At 42.7% G+C, this 15,336-nt stretch overlaps 1 protein-coding gene across 7 annotated transcripts; it reads right to left on the bottom strand.

The window, feature by feature from the left end:
• Nucleotides 1-1,777: 1,777 nt before the first annotated feature.
• Nucleotides 1,778-12,919, bottom strand: CZH5orf63 (chromosome Z C5orf63 homolog). 7 transcript variants are annotated; one of them, XM_069777697.1, is made up of 5 exons: nucleotides 12,776-12,794; nucleotides 10,912-11,048; nucleotides 6,705-6,825; nucleotides 3,000-3,056; nucleotides 1,778-2,225 (listed from the first exon to the last, which is right to left on the bottom strand). In XM_069777697.1, the coding sequence occupies exons 3-5, from the start codon at nucleotides 6,822-6,824 to the stop codon at nucleotides 2,046-2,048; spliced, it is 357 nt and encodes a 118-aa protein (XP_069633798.1). In that variant the 5' UTR covers nucleotide 6,825; nucleotides 10,912-11,048; nucleotides 12,776-12,794; the 3' UTR covers nucleotides 1,778-2,045. The 7 variants fall into 7 exon arrangements, with proteins under 7 accessions (XP_069633798.1, XP_069633797.1, XP_069633795.1 ...); XM_069777696.1 differs by lacking the exon at nucleotides 12,776-12,794 and adding an exon at nucleotides 12,420-12,438; XM_069777694.1 differs by lacking the exon at nucleotides 12,776-12,794 and adding an exon at nucleotides 12,228-12,349.
• Between the last annotated feature and the right edge of the window lie 2,417 nt (nucleotides 12,920-15,336).

Raw genomic sequence — 15,336 nt, 5'->3', positions numbered from 1 at the left:
CAAAATGTGATTCTTTTCTGTCAGAAAGCGTAACGACTGGACTCAATTACGACAGAACTCTAGTCCATAGGACCAAGCACTGTTCCCATCATATCAGAAAAAAGTGTTTTTTCTGTTCACTGGATTTGTAATGATGGAGAATTATGCCACAAGCATCCCCAGGCAGGGCAGAAGACTATACATTAGCACGGATTTTTTTAAGAACATAACTGGAGTCTAAGGGAGAAGTCCCATATCTTACACCAGGAAATTTCTGAAGACACTCCTAGGGTTTCTTACTTTCATCCTATTCTCTGAAATTAGTAGCATTCAGAGAGACATATTTGGAGTTAATAAATGCTGTTTTCATTACAGATTTTATTCTTTTGGCTCAGTTATAGTTCACTCTATTTTTATTTTTTCTTGTGACTGGGAGTAACTTAAGTACTGAGGAGCTCAAATCTTGCTGTAGTAGATAAAATAGGCATAAGTGCAACATATCCTCATCTCACTAGAAAAAAAATAAACTACTCAGTGTTCATGTGTTAGTAACAGCTGTATCAAATTGTGATGATTGTTCTGTAGATATGACTGCTTCAGTGAGAGCGTGCTGTCTTTAACCAAGTGTCCTTTGCATTTACAGTAAGTACCTTCTTCTCCATTTCAAATGAGCGCTTAGGATAGACTCCCAGACTTCTTCAAGGAAGTCTCTTACAGACCTACAGCTTACACATACCAACAATCTTGAAACACTGTGGTAGGTTGACCCTGGCTGCATGCCAGGTGCCCACCAAAGCTGCTCTATCGGTCCCCTCCTCAGCTGGACAGAGGAAAGAAAATATAACGAAAGGCTTGTGGGTTGAGATAAGGGCAGGGAGAAATCACTCACCAATTACCATCATGGGCAAAACAGAGTCGACTTGGGGAAAAAATTAATTTATTACCAATCAAATCTGAGTGGGATAATGACAAACAAAACCAAATCTTAAAAAATCACAACCCCCCCTTCCCTTCTTCCCAGGCTCAACTTCACTCCTGATTTTCTCTCCCTCCTCCTCCCCAGCAGCACAGGGGGACAGGGAATGGGCATTGCAGTCAGCTCATCATACCTTGTCTCTGCCATTCCTTCCTCCTCAGGGGGAGGACTCCTCACTCTTTCCCTGCCCCAGCATGGGGTCCCTCCCACAGGAGACAGTTGTCCACAAACTTCTCCAATGTGAGTCTTTCCCACAGGCTCCAGTTCTTCGTGAACTGCTCCAGCATGGGTCCCTTCTACTGGCTGCAGTCCTTCAGGAGCACACTGCTCCAGCGTGGGTCCCCCGTGGGGTCCCAAGTCCTGCCAGCAAACCTGCTCCAGTGTGGGCTCCTCCATGGACTGCAGGTGGATATCTGCTCCACCGTGGACCTCCAGGGGCTGCAGAGGGACAGCCTGCCTCACCATGGTCTTCCCCATGGGCTGCAGGGGAATCTCTGTTCTGGCGCCTGGAGCATCTCCTCCCCCTCCTTCTTCACTGACCTTGGTGTCCGCAGGGCTGTTTCTCTCACATATTCTCACTCCTCTCTCTGGCCATAATTGCCGGGGGGGGCGGGGGAGGTCCCTTTCTTAAATATGTTATCACAGATGTGCTATAACTGTCACTGATGGACTCGGCCTCGGCCAGCAGTGGGTCTGTCTTGGAGCCAGCTGGCATTGGCACTATTGGCCATAGGGGAAACTTCTAGCAGCTTCTCAGAGAAGCCACCTCTGTATCCACGCCCACAATAAAACCTTGCCACACAAACCCAATACAAACACATCTCATTTTATTTGCTGTTATGGAGCATCATTTATTCTGTCAATAAAAAGCCAGCCTAGGACAGCAGCAAAGGAATGGTACAGAAAACATTGCTACTGGTGCAGCTGGGCTAGACGATTAATGCAAAACAGAATACAAGTCACTCAAGTTTTTTAGGACACTGGTACCATACTTTCTAAGAAACATAAGGCCAGATAATGAATACCGCTTTTTCACAGAATTTATGTTGCACATTCCTTTCAGATCCACACCAGAGCAACTGCATTTTTTTCACTGGTTCCCATCATTTTGTAGCTCCAACTTCACAAGTTGGTCCTCAAACTTTTGAATGTCTACTCGATGCTTCATTAGGAACTTTCCATTTAAATGAAAAACAGGTATGTCATATTTGTATTTATCATACCACACTGAATTATCTGGAAGGGTAATATCCACCTCCTGCAAAATAAACTGTGACAGAAAAGAAATGTGTTAGTACCTGCTGGACACTGAAAAAAATGCCTACTTGTCTTTTGATCAACCTTTTTTTCAGAAATGCGAGGCTGTTTTCTTAGTGCTTTTAGATTTATTCTTCCATATTGTAGGCAATTGCCCATTTTGTGGGGTACAAAATGTATGTAGCCCAAATCCTTGGCTGCGTGTCCACAAAGGACTCTCTCCCTAGTCCAGAATTATATTCTTTACACTCTGTGCAGAACCACTCTCCTGTGAGCACCAACCACAACAAATATGCAGCTGGCAATATAACAGCTGTGTGTTAGGCAGTGGAGTGCAAGATCTCTTAATGCTTCTGTTAACGGTTTCTTCCTTCAAGGAAGAGTTCGAAACCTGGTTGAAGAATGGCAAAAACTGCAAAGACATATAGCTCAAATATTTGAAGTCCCACTTACTAACATCCTTCCCAAACGATATCACTACCTGCTTTATAAAAGTTGCAAACTCCACTATCAGACAAGGCAATAGTATTTCAAAAGCAGTGAGTTTAAAAACTATTGTGACGAGGTGTATATTGGTTTATTTTACCAATACGTATTTGAGCAGCATTGTTGCAAAATGCTTTTGGATAATGAGTTTTATGGATATCAGTGCTGAAATTGTCTTGAAGAGTCACCCATGAAAGAATAACGGATGCAAATAAATCCAAGCAATTTCATTTACAAAGAAAGAATCCTGATTAACTCTTCTTGCTATATAGAAAATGCATACAGTATTGCAATACATTACCCTTCTCTTATATGGCTCAAGCTCTTCTCTTGCTTCATCACATAGAGGGCATGGTTTCTAAAGGAAAATATTCAGACCAACTTAAAGCATACAGTAAAATACACAGATCATTTGTACTGTAAAGTAACATACATAAACAGGAGTGATCGTTACTGTAAATGTGGGTTCCCTCCCCCGTACCACCCTGTCTTACTGCTTTCTAAATCTTTTTCTGCAGCATGGATTAAAAGAAAATAAACTATTCAGCCACAGAATTTAATTAATTCTTATTTGCTATTATTTTTCTTATGGTGCAAATTAACAGTTTAAAATGGTACTTGTAAAGACTGATTCAAGGGCATGGTTTGGAAGGTCACAAACAGACCCCTTCTTTTGGTCAGCAGGAAAGAATATTCAAAGCATTGCCATCACCAGCTGAAAACAAATGTGGGTTCCACTCTTGACAGAAGAATTTCCCTTGATAGAAGGGGAATGAGGAAGTCACATAAGTAATTTCTAATGTTTCAGATCGAGCCACTTGAGTCAGTTCAAATAGCAAAAGAAGGTGACTTAAGATAACCTGGCTGACTTTGAAAGGAATTAAGCATGATCCTCCAACCTGCAGAGCTGGGAGGACAGTAACCTCCAGCAGGGAGAACTGGCAAACAGCTGCAGTGTTTTGACCTGCGATGGGGTCAAACTACAGTTATACAGCTGACTTCTGCTGATCATGCATCATGATCATTAAAGCAGTGTGTACCTGAAGAAGTGACTCACATGATGGCACATTGCTTCAGTATTTGCAATGGCAGAATTTGGCCTGTAATTCACATAGCAAAGTATACAGTGGTGAAGGTGATGGCTCTGTTCCTCTGCCATGAAATTCCTCTCACAGCCAGAAAAGACCTTCTTCTCTCCCTCCCACTTAAAGTCTTCCTAGGGCTTGTTTAAATTTTGAGTTAATCTGAAACAGCTACATCTTATTTCCTGTGTGTGAATTAATTTGGATTAAATACTCTACTAGGCCTGTGGAAAGCTTTCTAACATAACAGTCACATAAAAGCATTTGACAAACTAAGGTGACTCTTAGCAAAGAATATGTTTTTACGCCTGCTCTGATGGCAAGCTTAAGCACTACGCAGTACTAATAAGATCGGAACAGGTTTAAAATCAGATAGTGAACTATTTCAACTGACAGTGAAATCTGTTTAAATGGTCAATTTATATTACTACATATTTTTCAGTAGAACAGTGCAACAGTAGGTCTCTGCCATCACTTGCTTTATATTAATTTGTAATAGGTCTGCCTGGATAAAGCTGTCTCGGACAACCTTCTCTTTCAGATGTATATTACCGTGGCAAAAGGGACTCCTACTGCTGAGACAGTAAAAATCCCTTTCCAAAGTGACATATGCTGCGTTGATAGCTATATCTGTTAGAAAATACACATGGTGGAAGGGAGAGTTTTATTTCTACAGATAATTGTCATTTATACTGCATACTTAGACTGAAGTTTTGTGGTCATTTTAAGCTGGCACTGATGCTGAAGGAAGCAGACCCGTCTTCCTGCCACTGTTTCTTTTGTGCTGGCATAAGCACTCAAACAGTTGCACAGTAGAGCTAGACAGGAGAATTGATCTGAGTTAATAGTAATCTTGCAAAAAAAAAGGGGGGGTTTAATCTGAAGCAGCTGTTGCACAATGTCCTGGTTTTGGCTGGGATAATTTCCCTCCTAGTAGCTGGTGTAATGTTGTGGTTTAGGTTTAGTACGAGAATAATTTTGTAACACTGATGCTTTCAGTTGTTGTCAAGTGGTTTACATACTAAATCAAGGATTTTTCAGCTTCTCATGCCCAGCCAGGAAGAAGGCTGGAGGGGCACAAGATGTTGGGAGGGGACACAGCCAGGACAGATGACCCAAACTGGCCAAAGGAACATTCCATACCATGCAACATCATGTCCAGTATATAAACTGGGGGGAGCTGGCTGGGAGGGGTGGATCACTGCTCCTGGCTGGGTATCAGTCAGCAGGTGGCAAATAATTGTATTGTGCATCACTTGTCTTTCTTGGATTATATTTCACTTGCTTTTGTTATCTTCCTTTTCTTTGCAATTATTATTATATTTTTTATTTTGTTTCAGTTATTAAACTGTTCATATCTCAACCCACGAGTTTTACTTGGTTTTGACTCTCCTCCCCATCCCACCGGGGGGGGGGGGGGCGGGGAGGAGTGAGTGAGTGGCTGCTTGGTGCTTAGTTGCTGGCTGGGTTTAAACCATGGCATACAAATGCTTGTGTTGTCATAAAAGGAGCCTGTGAGGGGAAAACCATTTGGCAGTGCTAGCTTCTATCAGTCTGAATTGGCTGCAGAAGTCAAAGCTCCCTCCTGCCTTCTTCTCCTCTTTTCTCCTTATTCTTAAAAATAGGAAGGAGGGGAAAAGGAGTTAATTAGCATACACTAAGAGTGCAGATTTGATCTCTTTTAAAGTAGTCTGCATTTTGCTTTGCAATTGCCAGAGACATGAAAAACATTTTAAGTTAAAAACACATTCAACAAGAGGCCACTTTACAGAACTACTTGAACTCTGCTATTAGGAAATTTGATTTCATACAGTGTCTTACTAGTTAGAAATTTTAAGATACAAAAATCATACAAAGAGCTTTGTTCCAATTATTAACCCCAAAGTAAGCTCATTATTCCCTCCCTTATCACATTTGGATTATGAATGAGTTGATGCTGAATCAAGCAAGGGGAGAGAGAGCTGTAATATTAAAGTATAGTTCTTCTTATAGCATGCATTGCTCTGATTAATAAACAGATTGTGACCTTTTATTTTTTTAACCTATTTGTATGCTACACAGTTTAAACACTCCTTTATGGCTAGGGATGGAATGAACAAACATTGTGCAGGCGGAAGTTATTTTAATTGCATCAGTCTCCAAAAAATATAGCAATACTGATGTCAACATTCTCAGTGCTTTGCATTTCTAGTTATTCTCCTCTTGAAGGCTACATCAGCTATATAAATGCAGTGTAGCCCACCACGTGCCATCCTATCTAAAAGTACAGACCTCAGCAGATAACATAGGCTCTTGACAATGATTCATGGAAGGTGACAGTTCACAAATGACCATTCCTGCTTATCACATCTGTTCTCTAAATATGCTTAAGAATCCTATCTCTTCATGCCACAGACAAACCTTTCCCTGCATTTTATTCCTGTTAGCATTACACAGCCAATAAAGCAAAAAGAGGGGAAAGCACAATCTACTTTTTCCTCATGTGCTACCAACACTAGTTGCATGTATTTTCAGTCTCACAGGTAGTGCTGAAATAAAACTCAAGTGTTTTGAAGAGCCTACTTTGGCTGTTAATGCTTGTCCTGGGCAGATTATATGTAACACCTCATCTTTATTATCCATTTCCGGGATGAAACACTGGCAGTTAGAGAACAATTTTCAGCTAGTAAATGGACCATAGTGTCACTGAGACACAACTATCTTGAAATCTTCGTTTGTTGGTTGTAACTACTTGCTTGCTACAATGAGAGTAGGACCACGCTCTAAAACCTGGTGTAAAAAACACTCTCAAAGTAGAATGCCCAACAGTACACAAATTTGAAGGGGACAAAAAGCATGGCCAAGATATTTCATCTGGGATTCATGTATATCAAAGCTGATAAACACACAGTCTTGCCTAGCTTTATTCTGTAAACAACTTTTACCTTGGTGAATAAAGTTAACACTGGCTTATTTGCACTGGCTGAACAGAGTTGTCTCCCCAGTGGACTGGATGAATGTCTGGCTAGTTGCAGTGTTCTGCTCAGAAAACAAAGCACCATCATCCTGTTAAGGCAAAAATAAAGTGTTTAATTGTTTTGTGGCAAGTTATAGCTTATGAAATTTCATGTTAAGATAAATGTGATACTTCAATTGCAGCTCTAAAATACACACGATCAAACAATTTTCCCAGGATTTTTATGTTCACAGTTTCAACACATTAATCAGAAAAATGGTTTACTATGCAGCAGGCCAGAAACATTGCGTAGCTCAAAAAGTGTAGTTCCATTTAAAAAAAAACACCCTATGTTTTCTTGCTGAAATGCCTCTTTTAAATTCCCTAACACAAATGCTGACATAAATGCATTATGCTGTTTCAACTGCATAGATGCCAGTAAGAATTATGTGAAATTAACGAAATGCAAAGTGCTGTGCTTTGAACCTCAGTAATCTTGCTGCCGTGCTTGACATATTCTACTTACTTAAAATTATTCCATCAAAAAATTAATCTGTACCTAATCAGAATATCAATATAATGCTTTCTGCAGTGAATAGAAAGCTGCAGCCAAGATGATTTAACTTGGTAATATTAAAAGCATGCACACTGCCCTGAGTCCTTCCTGCAACAGCAAATTAATTTATGAAAGATGTTGATGGGTTTGTGAATTCTTTGGGAAAGTTTAAGTAAATTTAGTGTTGTTGAGGGGTGCCGTATTGGATTCTTGAAGCCACCTATTCATAATAACACTAATAACAACTGTGCTTCCTCCAAACTTGTGTCTTAATGTGACCTTTACAAGGCATTTTAGGTCTGAAAGGCAAAAAAAACAGAAGCAAAAGGGAGTCTGCACAGAGACTATTGGCAGACATGACACTTGGAATTTACACTGGGAAAAACAAGTCCCTTTTACATAAAGCCTAACTGCTTCTGTTCAGTTTCTGTTCAGGCACAACTTACCCGTAGTTCTACTAACTACAGCTAACTACAAATACACAATGTAATGGCACAAGTTTAAACACCTAAAGTGTAGCAGGACTACATTGCAACTGATAAGCATGTTTTAGGATGTTCAGTAAAAAAGAGCCTAGTGCATTCACTGAATCTCTCAGTACTAATATTACATAGTTTTGTTTTAAGAGAGACAGTTTAGCCAGCATAACCTCTAAGGAAGAGCAAAACATTGCAGTGGACTCTAAACTTAAGGCTACTTAACTGCTATGTTTCTAAGCAACAACCACAAGAAAAATCAAATGGGTGACATGATACTGCTCCACCAGCCTTACTGTACTGTCAAAGACACCTTTTTTCCAGAGGACTTTGGTAAGGGTAACTCAGCATGTTTCCAGAAGTTTCAACAGAGCAAATACAAGGAAAAGGTATTACACTTTGAAAATTATAGCCTGAATTATCAAATTTCAGATGCTAGGAAAGAATCAGATTTTTTTCTTTGACCACATAAAAATAAAGCTGTCTAAAATAGAGTATTCTGCAACAAATGGGCTTTGGGTTTACTATTTATTTTGGGACAGAAAGGGTTCTTCATCTGTATGTGTCAGGCTTGATACCAGTAAGAGTCAGCTGCAGGGGCAGAGTGGTATGCTTGCTGTCCCTGCAAATTTGCAGGTGACTGGCACAGCACACACTGCCATTGGTCATAGTCTTTGGCAGCTACTGCATTTGTTTTACTTAGCCAGGTGGAAATTTAATTATCTGGGATTTTACATGATAAATACAAAAAAGAGGCTTGGAACCTTTTGGAAAAATGCAGATCTGGATGATAGTAAATAGCTTCAGTCATACTTAGAAATCTTTATGTCCACAGTAAATGAGTGCCCAGAATGGATGTGGTTTTGGCATTAAAAGTTGCAGTATGCGAGCCTGCTCACATGCAAGATAAAAATGCCAATATAAATGGTTTGCATTCTGGCAAGTTTTTAAATGAATGCTTTTGTTGCCGGCCTAGCAAGCCAGATTTTGTGCGTTCAAAACAAGGAAAATGCCCCCAAATTGTTCTGTGAACAGCAGAATGAATGAAGCCTAGACTTCCATGTATCTTAATCCCCATATATACACATATGTGTACAAAATGCCTCGGGTTCAGTCCTTTATACCACCTTTTTTGAGCCCTCCACCCTCTGGTAAATTTGAGTCCAGTGGACAACTCCTACCAAAACATCAGCTGAAGGGGAATGAATAAGACAATATCAGTACCTGAGCTTCAAGATGTCACAAAAAGAAATAAGTTAGCACGCTGTCTTAATTCCTTACCAATTTTAAATAATTATAAGAAACACTCTCTTTGGAATTCAGGAGCAAACTTGCATTGACCTGCTGAAGCAAGAGTCTGCTGTTTCCAGAGTTAGCATAAGACTGGCTGAATGTTTTTATAAATAACCTAAGGAAAACAGAGTCCTGGCTGTCAATTTATTTACCTATGCAGAATGGTAGTAAGGCCAAACTGTAACACCAGTTACAAAAAGACTCAAAGGACTAATCCTGATTTATAAAATGATGCTAGTCTCCATCCAGACCCCAGTCATGCTCTGCTCTTCCATCAGCAAAAAGCAGTCTGAGACATCTAGCCTTGACGGAGGGTGAGATACTGTCAGATGGCATCATGTTCCCACAGTACAGACGATAGAGCTTGACTTCCCTATGCTTCTGAATCCCACAGTTGCCAGACAGCATCACTAAGAAGGAGAGCAGTCAGACCTGCTGCATTTAACCTGAACAAAAACATGGTGCAACTTCAGCTTCACAGGACTGCAACTAAGGCTCTGCCCCCATAGAAATTTTCTTTTAAATCAGTAGAATTTACTAATCTTATTTTATTGGATTACGTAAAAGGGTCATGGATAAAACCAAATAGCAGTGGTTTTGCACAAACACTGAAAGGTTCTAATATTGCAAAGGGTTAAGTATAGTTCTTATTGATCAGGAGCTGATGAAAGCGAATATCCAATCACTCATCAGGCAAATCTACTTCAGCAGCTCAATTTGTCTGAACAGCGTCCCAGAGCCACACGGGTGTTTAGTGCATGCATGCTACCATTGTGTGAACGAGTGGATTCCCAACACTGGCCTGCACTAAGCTGAGCAACATTTCAGGAATGCAGAGCTCCAACCTCAGAGGTCACTTCCATGCCTGTTTCATCACTGACAAAAACAAAGGAAAGTGTCACACAGAAGCCCCATGGCGTTCATGTCCAGCTCACAATCTGTATCGTATCTGTCTTTTGTTATAAAGAAGCTAAAACAATAAAAGCACACAAAAAAAATCTTTCAGCATGATTATTCTGGAGCTCTCTTTAGCCTACCCCCAAGTAATTATAAAGATTTGTTTGAGGAACAAAGTTAGTATGTAAATGTAGAGCAGGATACTTTCAAATTTCAGAACTTACCCTCCCCTATACTACAATGCTACAGAATGATTTAACAAATGATGCTTCTAAGTCTGGACTTGGCCTATGCTGCATTTTGCAAAGCCAAATTGGATTCATTTCCTGTTAATAGAATTTCAATCACCTAATAAATCTTCATCTGCTGGAAAAATAAAGTGTGACACTAAAACCAGCCATTATTTAGATGAGATAATTATCTGTATAAACCTTATCTTAACATCAATCAAGGAAAGACAAGCATGGCTGAGTTCTTCCTCCAACTATGTACCTTTTAATGATGCTATATACTCTTAAATAATGTCAGCTTCAAGTCACCAATATACTCTTGCTCTGTGGTTCTGAATATTTTATAGGCATAGTTATCAACATATTTGGACAGGATCATGTTCTGTTTTCCATGGTTTTGTATACATATATATGAGGATGAAATTATTATGAACTTGCAAGCATTTATTTTTATACACTTTACATTCATGTGGTATTTAATTCTGGAACCCTAACCTGGGTTTGACAGAAGATGGGGATTGCCTAGGCAAATCACACCTCTTTCTGCAAGGTAACAGTAACATGGAAACTGTTACATTGAAACCGTCCTAGACATTTTCTAGCTATTTGTCCTAAAGAAACTTTGTAACTGCCTATTACACTGACTCCTGCCCTCGCCCTCCGTTTACTCCTCAGTCTAGTGTGACAAAGGAATATCGACTGAAAGAGAATGGGGCAAGCAAGCAGATGCAAATCTAAGAATACCTGCTGATGGCTCAGGTCAGTGGTGGTTTAAAACAGCCGCCTTCTGTCGTTCCTCATTCAAAACCAGCTACGGTCATCAAGGGAAGCAAACTTCCAGCAGTCTGCTGTTGTCAGTTTGATTTCATACCAGGGAGATGCTGAACAAGAAAATACGGTGCCACAGCAAGAGAGAAAGGAGCATGCGTGAGCAGGGACACCAAATCCTGTAGTTGCCAAGATCCCCACAAGGCTTTTAACCCCTCCAGCCTTTAGGAGGAGGAATGCAAAATATATGAAAATCTTGAACTTCTTTTTGCAAACGCATGTGACTCTAAAAGTCTTTAGGGAAGAAGCAGGTTTCTACATCAACTGAAAACTCAGAAATGTCATCAGTAATACCACTTGCTTCTGTGAGGTGATGTTATATATCAATCATTGCATATTTATACACATTTTCTCTTCCGAACTACAGTAATCTGGTGTAAATGCCACAAGGCCCTTGCATCCCATCCCAGCAAAGATTAAAAGTATAATGTGCAACAAATTTTTCTTAGTGATCCCTCCGGAAGAATGCATTCTAGACTCTGCTCCGAGGCCTGTACTCCAAATTTCAAACAGTCTAAAAAACGTACAACAGGTTGCTGTTATGGCCACGAGACCATTTCTGAGGACTAAACTTAGAACTGGCATGTACAACGGACCATTACCATAAAGGAAAACTACAGTGGAGTTTAAAAGCCTGTTTACACATCTCAATTTGAAAACTTTCCAGCCAAAAGATGCCCCCCCGCCAAGGGCAGGGGGCGAGCCACATCGGGCGGAGGGTGTACGCAGGGGTCTTCCCGTTGTCTCCCGTAACGAGACACCCCGACTTCTTTCGATGCTCCGTTCCGAACCAGTAATGCCCTCTACAGACAGACCGAGTCAAAGCCCATTAAAAACCACGAGAGCGACGGAGACCCGCCGGTGCCGGCTCTCCGGGGCTCAGCCCGCTCGCCCCGCTCACCCCGGCGCCCGCCACCCTGCCTCGCTCCGCCCGGCCTCCGACCTCCAGGGCGGCCTCCGACCTCCAGGGCGGCCTCCTCAGCCCCGCTGCCGGCGGGGGACCGCGTCCCCGGCCCGCCGCAAGGCCCAGGCCCGCGCCCGCCGCGCTCGCACCCCCGGCGCCGGGGAGGCCCCTGCGGCCGCGGCCCAGGCCCGGCCCCGGCCCCGGCCCCGGCCCGGCCCGGCCCGGCGCTCGGCACCAGCCGGCGTTAAGCCGGGCGGGCCGGGGGCGCTGACGGGGCCCCGCGCGCCGGCCTAGGCTTGCGGCAAGGGCTGCGGCTGCGGACACCCACCTCGCCGCGGCTGCCCTCCGGGGACGCGGCGCGGGCTCCCGGCGAACGGCGCGGCGGGCGAGGCTCGGCCCGGGAAGGACGCGCGGCCTCGGCGGGCCGGGCCCGGCCCGGCCCGGCCCGGCGGGAGACGGCGCCCTCCGGCGCCCCCCGCCCCCGCCCCCTCTCCCTCCGCCCGGGGCTTCCCCCCGGGACCTGCGGCGAAGGCCCGCGGGCGCCCGCAGCCCCTTCTCGAGGGCTCCCAGCTGCCCCCGAAGCCCCTGCCCCTCCAGACGTGCCTCCTTTCTGCAAGAGGCAACTCTCGGCAGGCGGGAGGCGCTTGCCCCGGTGCTTGCGGAAGGCCTCCCCGGGCCGGAGGGGCCGCGGCAGCCGGCGCTGCCTGGCTTTCCAGGAGCTGGGAGCTCAGCCAGAGCTGGGCACACCCAGCCCTCCCCCCCCCCCCCCCCCCCTCCCCCCCTTTTTTTTTTTTCTTTTTTTTTTCCCCTGCTGGGGAACGTTTCTGGCTTGCAGCCTCAACCCTGTGCCGCACTGAGCTCCCCTGCGTCTCTTACTGCGTGCCCTCCGCTGTGGGTCGAAAAGCAGCCAGCTGCCTCGTCATCTCCGTCCCGGACGGATGTGCAGGACCTGGATTTTGGCTGCCCACTCAGGCTGGCAAAGAAATACCTCTAGACATAATGGAACCCCCCCACACACACACTATCCGAGTGTATCATGAAAGCACAAAGGGTCACAATAATGAAAGCACACAGGGATCGTAAGAGAAAGTGTGGATAAAAATACACTGAGAAGTAGTAGGCAGCATAGCCAGAAAGGCAAAAACTTCCAATAAGCAAAGGGCCAGTCCTGCAGTTCTTTTGCTCATGCTGCTTCTATTGGCTTCAAATGGAGTAAGTGGGCTTTAATTTAATTTCTTTCCTTTGAAATTGCAATAACATTACTGTAATAAAAGAAAGACCCAGACTGTCGTTTTGACAGTGAGAATTTCAGTTTTAGTGAGGCTTTCCACTTTCCTGTGACTCCAGAGGCAGCAATGTAGATAAAATATTTTTTTTTTATTAAAGGTGTTTTATGTTGCTTTTTAAATGTTTACCTTTTAAGATTTAATGCAGGCAGCGAGTATAGTCAGGACTGAGTGTAACATTGGGGAAAAGAGTGGGAGAATACAGACATTCATTCTAAACATGATACTCAACAGCTTGAAGCATTACATGGTATGTATGCTAGGCAAATTAGTGGGTGATATGAAGCCAGGACCAAACAAGAATATTTCAGAGTATATGAATAAATCCAAATTAAATTGGAAACAGGCTCAAATTAACACAATGGGATTCAATAAAAGCAAGAAAGAGATTAATTTAAAGAAGTTATCAAGCTGAGCATCCCAGGGAGAACTCTTTTCCTGATGAAATGAGTTGCCACATTCTTGTCTGAAACTGCGACCTTTTTGAACCTTCCACTGTGACATATACTTGGCCATGAGAGAAGGCCCCTGCATAAAGAAAGATGTAGTGTGCCCTTCTTTGCTCATGATGCTCTGTTTGACTACTGCGCAGTGTTTTAGTTGTCAGGTGTGTTCGTTTCCTTTTCTCCAGAAAAGTGTTTTAAATAAAAAATAGCAAGTGTTCACTGCTGAGGAACGAAAGCTGTAGGCTCATGTTGTTTTAGTTGCTGCATTTCCATCAGGATTTTTGTTGTGCTTTTGTAGTTGTTCCTAGGCTGAGAACTGGGGTATAGACTCAAGTCAGCTTCCCCTCATCATCTGTGCTTTGAGAAGTACAACAGCACGTAGCAGGAAGGCTCTCCAGGAGAGCAGTCTCACCGTGCTGATATATGTAATTAACTAGCAGAATAAACTAACATGAAGATTAGCCAGCTCTGGACACTAGTGACTCATTTTTAACCACTATCTTAATTCCTTCTTTTGAACAGAGATGTAACACTGGCAGCTGACACTGTCTGCTCATATTTGTGTCAAAATCAGATAAACCCAGTATCAGACTTCAGCGTTTGGCATTGGTATACACTACACCTTTCAAGCCTCACATGAGGGAATCACTGAACTGGCTACCACCTGGCTTTTAATTTCCAAGAAGGGGCGGAAGGAAAACATTTAGGGAGAGGGCAATTTCAGCAGATGGGGGTTGAAAAGCAGAGGTAAGTAAAAAGATAAGCATGTTCTTGACATCCCAGGTCCCAGATTAGTTTTATCCCTCTCACTCCAAAAATGAGTTTAGTGTACTTTGGGATCTGTGTCTAGGATTTCCAAAAGAACCTAGAGGAGAGAGGCACACAGTTCCCCAACTGGTCAGTTTGTTCAAAGAGAATTGCTACTGAAGTAGTGCTCTGGCCATGTTTCTTTCCTGATTTCAATGTGATTGTCATGTTGTCTAACTCAGTGCAATTATTAGCCAAACCACTAACTGGCCCTGCCGAGGTAACTGTTCAGAAAGTCATTCATCTGATTGTGTGCTGTTTGCAAGAGAAAAATATTTTCCAAGAGCTTTCAGTCTTATTTTGTCACTTGTATTTATTTGGTTTGTGTTTAGGTGCATCTCAGGTGCGCTCGTTTCACCCTTAAATCAGGTTGTTTATAACCTGGGATAAATATGTAAAAAAAAAAACCCCAGGCTTCCTTATACTACAAACTTCTGCAAAGAGAATTTAATACTTAGAGTACTTTTTAATTGACCGGTTTTGTTTTGGCAGGTTTCTGCTACACCATTGTGGATAGTTCAGCACAAAATTACCTTTGGTTTTAATACATTAGTTATGTGATGAATCTTCATTACTGTTCATAGAGATTTGAGAAGAAAAATATTACAGATGCAGAAAGAATCATTACCTTAGAACACGCATCACTACTGCTGTGCTTAGGAATAAGATGGATTGCTGTAAAGTTTGCTATTTAAAAACATGTTCTGAGACCTGAAAGTAGACCAATTCACCCTGTTTTTCATTCTGGCACATAGGATGACTTTAAATATCAAAGGCAGCTATGACTTAATGGTTAAATTTGCTGCATAGGCATCCTGCTATGGTGAACAAGACTTCCTATCTTCTTTTGAATATCTCTTAAATAAAGGGTCGAGATGCTTCCACAATTTTGGACTAA

Source organism: Haliaeetus albicilla, chromosome Z (genome assembly GCF_947461875.1).
Source record: "Haliaeetus albicilla chromosome Z, bHalAlb1.1, whole genome shotgun sequence".
Classification (NCBI taxonomy): Eukaryota; Metazoa; Chordata; class Aves; order Accipitriformes; family Accipitridae; genus Haliaeetus; species Haliaeetus albicilla.
The sequence above is the reverse complement of the archived record's forward strand: the minus strand, read 5'-3'. Positions and strand labels throughout refer to the sequence as shown.